The sequence below is a fragment of the Geotrypetes seraphini genome, chromosome 13, assembly GCF_902459505.1.
Source record: "Geotrypetes seraphini chromosome 13, aGeoSer1.1, whole genome shotgun sequence".
Lineage (NCBI taxonomy): Eukaryota > Metazoa > Chordata > Amphibia > Gymnophiona > Dermophiidae > Geotrypetes > Geotrypetes seraphini.
In genome coordinates, this window is record NC_047096.1 from 62,920,265 (window position 1) to 62,929,428 (window position 9,164).

Genomic DNA, 9,164 nt, shown 5'->3' on the forward strand with positions numbered 1-9,164 from the left:
CCCCACTGGCTGCTTGTTCAGCTATCCCCAGGGGGGGAAAAAAGATTAAGATAAGGGTACCAGGCTATAGCCTGGTATTTCTGGAACCTGGCTGCTGGGACTTAATAATAGCTTGTTGTTTTGCAGAAGGCTGGTGATTAGTTAAGTTTTTAATACTGTTTGCCTCCACTTTCCCCATTATGGGGGCAAACAGTTGTAGCAGCGGGGCACAGGGACAACGGGAGCCATATAAACTCCCCACTATCCTGTTGTAGAGCACATACATGCTTTGCTTGGATCATGGGGACACCAGCGTTGCTCTGGATGCTTTGCTTCCTGAGTTTTCTGCCAGCCTCACAGGGCTCTATCTGGGCCTGGATGTTTTCTATGCCATATGAAACCTCAGAGGAGGCCACGGCGCTCTTTAGAAGCACTCGTCCTCCGGTCGGCACGCAGGAACACAAGGTAAGCAGAGCTGCCGACGTAGAAAGTAACCGTGGGCTTTTGCTGGCCGAACGCTAGTTGTACGTGCCGAGCGATGCACAGAGGAATTCTGTGTGGACGTTAGCTCACACAGGCAGACACAGTACAGGTTTGTCTTGTTATGCAAGCAGAAGGAAGCCCGTGCAAGTTTGTGCACGTGACTGATCAAAACTGAAAGTGAAAGCACACATCGGCACCTTGTTTTGTGCCTAAACATGAGCATCTCAAAAATTTCAAGTACAAACATTTTGTGCAAGACTCATATATATAGGTGCAGAAAAACAAGCACCAATGTATCAATGACACATGGCACAATGTATCATGATGTATCGTTTGGACATGCTCAGAAGAAGCTGTGCTCACCCTGAAACGTTGTATGCATGCGTCTAGTAACGTGACCGTTTATTTATTTTTTTCCTCAAAACGGGACAGGACCCCCGGATCCATTCACCTGAATCCCGGATCCTCCGGATCCCATTCAATATAGTGTACAATATAGACAGCAGATATAAATTCTCAAAAGTGACACATTTTGATCACTAAATTTAAAATAAAATCATTTTTCCTACCTTTATCTGGTGATTTCATGACTTGTTGCATTTCCTTCTGATTGTGCATCCTCTCTTTCATTTCTTTCTGTCTCCCTGCCCCCCCAATCCACCCTGCTTCCCCGATGCAGCCAGCTTCCCCTGCCCCACGACAGGCCAAGCCAGCCCGCTTCCCTGATGCACCCTGCTTCCCCGCTCCGCCAAGCCAAGCCACCCTGCTTTCCTTGCCTCCTGCCAAGCCAAACCACTCTGCTTTCCCTGCCCCCGACAAGCCAAACCAGCCTACTTCCCCAACACACCCTAGCCAAGCCATCCTGCTTCCCTTGCCCCCATGTCATTCCCACATTTGCCATAGGTTTCAAATGCATAAAATATGCATTCAGTTTTCTTTTTGTATATCATGCATTCAGACAGCCATGTGCAGCTCTACATAGTGGCGTAGGAATGGGGAAAGGGGGCAGACCACCTCAGGTGCCGCCTTGGCAGGGGCACCATCACCTCTCTTCTCCACCCACCCACCCACCCCTTCAAACGTTCACCAGCACAAGCCGTCGGCCTCAGCGCTGCATCTGATCACTTCCTGGTTGTGGGACCAAGAAGTGACATCAGAGCCAGCCAAGGCTGATGCAAGCAGCAGGTAAAAGATGCTGCCCACTGCCAGCAAGGATTTCAAGAGGTATGTAGAGGGAGGGGGTGTGCGGCAAGGGAGGAGTGCAGGGGACAGACGCAGTGGGGAAGAGTGCAGGGGGGGGGTGGCACAGTGATGCCGGGCATCTCCTTCCCTTGCTACGCCACTGGCTCTACCGCAAGCATTTCTGCATTGGAGTTCAAGTAAGCTGCTGACCTAGAGTTTCTTTTATAACAGGGAGTCAGAGTACAGTCAAGGCATTTCCTCTTTGTCATCTCTTGACATGAGAACTAGAGAATGACATGGGGACAAATTTTTCCCCGTCCCCGCAGGAACTCAATTTCCCTGTCGATGTCCCTGTTCCATTCCTGTAAGCTCTGCCTTAACTTCACAAGCCTCGAACACTTATGATTTTAAAGTGTTTGAGGCTTGTGCAGATTAGGACAGAGCTTAGGCATTGGTGGAATGAGGCATTATGACATCACAATCTGAGCTCTAGAATGTTGCTACTTATGATTTTAAAGTGTTTGAGGCTTGTGCAGATGAGGACGGAGCTTAGGCATTGGTGGAATGAGGCATTATGACATCACAATCTGAGCTCTAGAATGTTGCTACTTATGATTTTAAAGTGTTTGAGGCTTGTGCAGATGAGGACAGAGCTTAGGCATTGGTGGAATGAGGCATTATGACATCACAATCTGAGCTCTAGAATGTTGCTACTTATGATTTTAAAGTGTTTGAGGCTTGTGCAGATGAGGACGGAGCTTAGGCATTGGTGGAATGAGGCATTATGACATCACAATCTGAGCTCTAGAATGTTGCTACTTATGATTTTAAAGTGTTTGAGGCTTGTGCAGATGAGGACAGAGCTTAGGCATTGGTGGAATGAGGCATTATGACATCACAATCTGAGCTCTAGAATGTTGCTACTTATGATTTTAAAGTGTTTGAGGCTTGTGCAGATGAGGATGGAGCTTGCAGGAATGGGGCAGGGACAGGAAAAGAACTCGCGGGGATGGGACGGAAAAATGAGTTCCTATGGGGACGGGAAAAAATTTGTCCCCGTGTCATTCTCTAATAAGAACATCAGGGTCCTTTTATGCTTTCCTTATTTCTTGATTCGTCCCAAGCTGTAGGTTGTGCCGGATGATATAGGAAACCCTCTCTGGGTTTTCTCTTGATCCTGGCTTTACAGTCACCTCCCACATGCTGACTGCTGGTTCTCTCTGGTTTCCTCTTAGGTATCATGCGATCAAGAGCGTAGCTGTGGGAAAGGGCAGTTCTGTGACCGGCACTTTGGACTGTGTGTCCCCTTGCAGCAAGAGGGCCAGTACTGCCGGAAAGACTCACAGTGCATCAGGGGACTCGGCTGCATGTTTGGCAAGTGCCACAGGATGTCACCAGGGGGCCAAGAAGGTGATCAAGAGCCTATAGAAATCAAAATATTAAGCAGCTGTAAAACAGTGAATTCTGAAGGAGTTGGACAGGCTGAGAACCAGGGAAGCCAGGGGTTTCAACATTACATTATCCCGTATGTCTATTCCACTCATACCGGTTACAGTTCAAAGCGGTTTACAAAATAAGAAACTGGATACAATCATCCCAAGAATTACAAAATCTTAAAACAAAAAACAAACTTAGGTTAAGATTCAATCGATTGGATAATACGTGTTTCTTAAACAGCAAAGTCTTAATATCAGAGCAGCAAATATTATAGTTTGTTATCCTAGAAATATGTAATAATATATTTAGTTACAGTTTATTTAAAATTTGATAAAAATGCTTATAAAACATACAAATTGAGTAGTAGGCTTGACTGATGATTAGTACAAGGTAGAGATGCAGATTGTAAATAGGGGCGGTATTCTAAACCTCCCTTAAATGCCTTGTATCAACTATTTAGTTTTCGTTTATCTTCACGGCCCTCAGAGATGCCACCAAGGGTTCAATAAAAGATCAGAACCCCTGGCTTTATGCACCCAATCGTCACTGGGTCGGTCTAAGTGTCAAACTAGTTGAGTCTTAAAGTGAATTATTTTTGTTCTCTTCTTTTTTTTAATAACTTAAGGTAAATATCATAAATATTGCTAAGAAATATTAAATCAATACTCAGCCTAACCGGGATGGTAGTTGACAAGGGATATAAAAGCCAACATGTTTCACCCGTAGAGGGGGGTTTCCTCAGGGCCCCCTTGAGAACTTCGATCTTGAGAACTTCGATCGGGTGGTCACGTCATGAGAAGTTATTATTCAAAAGGGATAGTAGCCCTGAGGAAACCCCCCTCTACGGGTGAAACATGTTGGCTTTTATAGCCCTTGTCAACTACCATCCCGGTTAAGCTGAGTATTGATTTAATATTTCTTAGCAATATTTATGATATTTACCTTAAGTTATTAAAAAAAAGAAGAGAACAAAAATAATTCACTGTAAGACTCAACTAGTTTGACACTTTGACCGACCCAGTGACGACTGGGTGCATAAAGCCGGGGGTTATGATCTTTTATTGAACCCTTGGTGGCATCTCTGAGGGCCGTGAAGATAAACGAAAACTAAATAGTTGATACAAGGCATTTAAGGGAGGTTTAGAATACCGCCCCTATTTACAATATAAAACATACAAGTCATACAATGGACAATGACTTACAGGAACAAAAGGAATAGAGAGGAAGTACAATGGTATAAAGAAAAGTTCACAATTAAGAAGAAGACGAAGGAACGGGGATATGACCGGAAAAATCTTTTAAGAAAATAGAGGAAATTGAATGACTAAATGATCAGTTGTTTAGGTATGCTGAGGTAGGTACATTTAAGTTTCAAATGCATCCTTCGGAGCCCAATAGGAAAAGGTAGCTGAAAAAGCTTTATATGATGGAAATATTAGTTTTAGTCTATTTTGAGTTCCGTAATTAGAATATAGTGTTTTAGCCAATCCTACAATGGAGTAAGACCAAAAAGCAAAACAGATACTCCTTGTAATCTTGGGCAAATCACTTAACACTCTTGCCTTAGATACAAACTTAGGGGCTGATGGAGAAAACTATCTGAAACTGAAGTGTACCATACATGAACTGGCCACATATGTAATATAGAAAAGAGGTTGGGTGCGGAAGTTAACTTGTGCAAAACCCATGGGCGCTTACTGCATTAACATGAATGGTAATGAGGCCATTATGCAGCATAGCACAGAAGAGAACAATGGCTTTTAATGTATGCGGAATGTCAGAAATTTTTCACCAGGTGTGGGGCAGCATCGAGAGGTTTTAGTACCACTTTTGGGGTTCAACTTTTTCCAGGGACCAGAACAAGTGCCTGCAACTTTAAAAGACGGACAGGAGGTTACAGCTCATGAAAGTACCATATGACTATAAGAATAGCCTTATTTGGTCAGACCAATGTTTCACCTATTTTCAGTGGCAAATCCAGGACACAAATATCTTGCAGAAACACAAATAATAACACTTTATGTTACCGATCCCAGGGCAAGTAAAAGCTTCTATTATGCTTGTCTCAATAGCAAACTATGGACTTTTCCTCCAGGAACTTGTTGAAACTTTTTTTTTAACCCAGCTACACTAACTGCTGTTACCACATCCTCTGGCAACGAGTTCCAGAGCTTAACTGTTTTTTGAGTGAAAAAATGTTTCCTCCTATTTGTTTTAAAGGTATTTCCATATAACTTCATTAAGTGTCTCTCCTTGCGTTATGTCCCTCAGGATCTTTTCTCTCCTCTGTCTGCAGGCGCCAGGTGTAAGCAGGATAAGGACTGCGGAGCCTCAATGTGCTGTGCTCGACATCATGGTGAAATGATCTGCAAGAAGCGTCTCAAACTGGGTGACAGATGCTACATCCCAGAAGGGGGTCTCACCTTTAGCATCAACCAGATCTGTCCCTGTCACGAAGGTCTGATTTGCAGGATTGGGGAGCTTCCAAAAGAGTAAATACTAATTCTTTGTTTGCCCAGTATTGTTTCTCTTTCAAAGAGCTCTTAATGTACCAGTGAAATAAACTGTTCAATTGACTGCCATGTCTATAGCCGGAGCCCTATCATTTCTGACCATATTCAGACATAAGATTTGCCATACAGGCATAGATAGAAGGTCCATCAAGCCCAATATCCTGTTTTGAACAGAGGCCAATCCAGGTCTCAAGTACCTGGCAAGATTCCAAAGAGTAAAACATGTTGCTTATCTTAGGAATAAGCAATGGATTTCCCCCAAGTCCATCTTAATAATGGCTTATGGACCTTTGTTTTAGAAAATTATACAAACCTTTTTTAAACCCTGCTAAGCTGACTGCTTTTTTAAATCTACTACTTAGTAACTTCATTGCATGCCCCTAATCCTGGTATTGTTGGAAAGAGTAAACAAGGGATGCATTCCATTCAGTATTTTATAGACCTCTATTATATTTCTGCCGAGCCATCTCTTCTCCAGGTTGAAGAGCCCTAGCCGCTTTAGCCTTTCCTGATACAGAAGTCATCCTATCCCTTTTACCGTTTTTGCTTCCCTTCTCTGTACCTTTTCTAATTCTGCTAATTTCTTAGAGTTGTGTTCCTCAGGACACACCTATCCAGTCAGATTTTCAGGATATCTACAATGAATATACAAGAGATAGATGTGCATGCAAATCTATCTCATGCATATTCATTGTGGATATCCTGAAAACCTGACTGGCTGGATGTGCCTTGAAGACTGACCTAGTGAACCAGACATAGCCTGATGCCACTACCTGATGCCAGGACACATACATGGACTGCTTCTGGGCAACTTTTATGAAGGCAGATGAGTGAACAGTAGACTCTCTGTTAAACGGAACTCAAGCAACCAGAACTTTCAAGCAACCAGCAAAAAAAAAAAAAAATCTAAGAAATACTGTAATACTTTAAATAAAAATGAAAATAAAATCAATTTCTGGCAGAAATTTAAATATAAACTTGGCACGCCACACCTGAGTACACCCACACTTTCCCTAGTAGTTTGTCTGTATAGTATTAGTTAGGCCTATATTTAATAGTAACTCTCAAGCAATAAGAAACTACATTTATCTGACATCTATCAATCCCCTGGGTGCTAGTTAACTGAGAATCTACTGCAGTGAACTGTAAACTGTGTGCTGCAGTGAGATTCTGGGTGTGCCACCTCTCCTCCTCTTCACTCCCAACTCAAACCTCATCTCATTTTCCTTGAGCTCGAGGCCGTATCTGGAAGGCCTCCGAGCATGCGTGGATGTCGATGTGATGATGTTGTGCGCATACACGTTACATCATCATGCCGCCATCTATGCATGCTCGGAGGCCCTCCAGAGTCCAGACACAGCCCTGAGGTCAGAGAAAGCAAGTCAAGGTTCGTATGGGGTGAGGCTGGGGATGGGGTTGAGGGTGTACCACAGAAAAACATTTGCTCCATTAGTGTGCTAGAGCAAAAAAAAAATTTGTGGAACACTGGTGTATTGTATTCCAGACAATAGAAAAGCAATGTACTGTAACTTAGTTTACTACCATTGGTGGCCACCAGGTGGCTGCTTTTCAATGCTGTGACTCACTGTGCTCTTTCTTCTACGCCCTCCCCCATCCCCCACTGCAGGAAGGATTTTGAATACTGGCAGGAGGCAGAGGACTGGAGATGCCTGAGGCTTTTTTCACCTTGACACCAAACCTGAAGGCACGGTTTTATATTTATTCTTTGTACATACCATGTAAATACAAGACACAGCTAATGAATTTTCTAAATAAAAGGAGCTACAGAAAAGGTTTGTTCTCTGATTTGTTGAGATTTTAAAGCGTGCTTAAGCAAAGGTTGCTATATTGCAAAAGTATTTATTATTACAACTCCTGGCACATCCTGCCCTCCTAGTATAACCCAGCTCAAGTAAAGTACTGTATATACAAAAGAAGCAGAGTGTGCTACCTGCTGCTAACTGTGTCATATTTTGAAAGCTCACATAGCCAGCTATTAATCTTCTTACCATTTCACAGTTCTGCAGAGCTTCCAAGCTGTTCAGGTCCAGCAGAGAGATTTTAGGGCAACCCTGGAGTTCTGACAATGCCATCCTGGTGCATTATGGGACTTGCAGCACTGATTTCAATAGGTAGAATCAAGGACTATAAATCCTACACTGCTTTGAGATGTTAACTCAAAAACTAGGACTGGCCACAAAGTCTCTGACCTCGGACTAGGTATCTCAGATGTGCCTAAAGTAAACTTAAAGTAAGGCTGCCTCGGATGTGCTTTCCCATGGTTTTGGCAGCATTGTGGCCGTTTCTTGGAGTATGATTCATCGGGAGCAGGAATATGAGTTCTTGCATAGAGCTTTCATTTCACCAGTCCGAGCCTTTCGAGCGGGTTTCGCTGACAGGGATACTTGCCCTAAGTTTGCCTCTCCTGGAGCCACGTTGGGGCATATGTTTTGGACATGCTCTTGTATACAGCGGTTTTGGTCTCGGGTTTGGTCTTATCTTCGTTCGTTCCTGCCGAATTTGCCAGCTTGTTCTCCTTTGGTTGCTCTTTTTTATGTACTGGATGGGATGGGATCTCTGCCCGGAGGGCACCGTTTGTTTGTCCAGAAAGCTTTCTTACTGGCCAAACGGGCGATTTTAGTGTGCTGGCGGGAGCAGGCTATCCCAACGGTGGTACAATGGCAACGTTCACTCTTTGAATTGGCCTTGCTGGAGCGCCGGGCTGTGTCCGGTAGGGTTCCCCGTAGTTGGGATCGTTTTCAGGAGATTTGGGAGGCTTATTGGACGGCTTTACCGCATCGTTCTAGGAGTTTACTGCTTCACTCATAGGATATGGGGAACTGCACCTCTTTCTTTTCTGCTCTCTGGCGCTTGCTGCTTGTTTCCTCACTCACTCATACATATACATACCTGTGTTTTCCATACCTGTGTTTCTCTGACATCTTTCTTCTTGTTGTGCCATCCACGGGGGGGGGGGGGGGGCTGGGGGGGGAGGTTGGGTATTTTTGGGGTGATATTTGTAAAATCATTTCTGAGCACTTGATTCTTTATGGCACTGTGTGACTGTTGTATTTTTTGTTGATGCCTTGTACTTAGGGTTTGCCGTGGTGTATTATTGCTCTTTTGGCATGGCTGCCTTTTGTTGTGTTCTGTGTTTTTTCTTGATTTGCTCAATAAAATATTGTAGGACAGGATTAATTAGGGTTGCCAGACGTCCGGATTTATCCAGGTCATGTTAAAAATGCTGGGGCTGTTCTCCCTGGAGAAGAGGAGACTTAGAGGGGACATGATAGAAACCTTCAAAATCCTAAAGGGCATAGAGAAAGTGAATAGGGACAGATTCTTCAAACTGAGGGGAGCCACAAACACTAGGGGTCACTCGGAGAAATTGAAGGGGGACAGGTTTAGAACAAATGCTAGGAAGTTCTTTTTTACCCAGAGGGTGGTGGACACATGGAACGCGCTTCCGGAGGAAGTGATAGGCCAGAAATCTGTACAGAGGTTCAAGGAGGGTTTGGATAGGTTCCTGGAGGAAAAGGGGATAGAGGGGTACAGATAGAACTTGAGGTA

At 43.9% G+C, this 9,164-nt stretch overlaps 1 protein-coding gene across 1 annotated transcript; it reads left to right on the top strand.

Annotated features, from left to right (window-relative positions):
• Nucleotides 1-224: 224 nt before the first annotated feature.
• On the top strand, nt 225-7,371 carry LOC117347203 (dickkopf-related protein 3-like). The gene is made up of 4 exons (XM_033917796.1): nt 225-444; nt 2,880-3,054; nt 5,378-5,573; nt 7,222-7,371. Exons 1-4 carry the CDS (start codon nt 280-282, stop codon nt 7,283-7,285), a joined length of 600 nt encoding a protein of 199 aa, XP_033773687.1. The 5' UTR covers nt 225-279; the 3' UTR covers nt 7,286-7,371.
• The last annotated feature ends 1,793 nt before the right edge of the window (nt 7,372-9,164 follow it).

Bases quoted from the DNA above. Each gene is read 5' to 3' on its own strand.
- LOC117347203 (XM_033917796.1), top strand. From the start codon at position 280: ATGGGGACACCAGCGTTGCTCTGGATGCTTTGCTTCCTGAGTTTTCTG. The intron at 445-2,879 runs GTAAGCAGAGCT...GTTTCCTCTTAG, and splicing joins TCGGCACGCAGGAACACAAG to GTATCATGCGATCAAGAGCG. The intron at 3,055-5,377 runs GTGATCAAGAGC...CTCTGTCTGCAG, and splicing joins GTCACCAGGGGGCCAAGAAG to GCGCCAGGTGTAAGCAGGAT.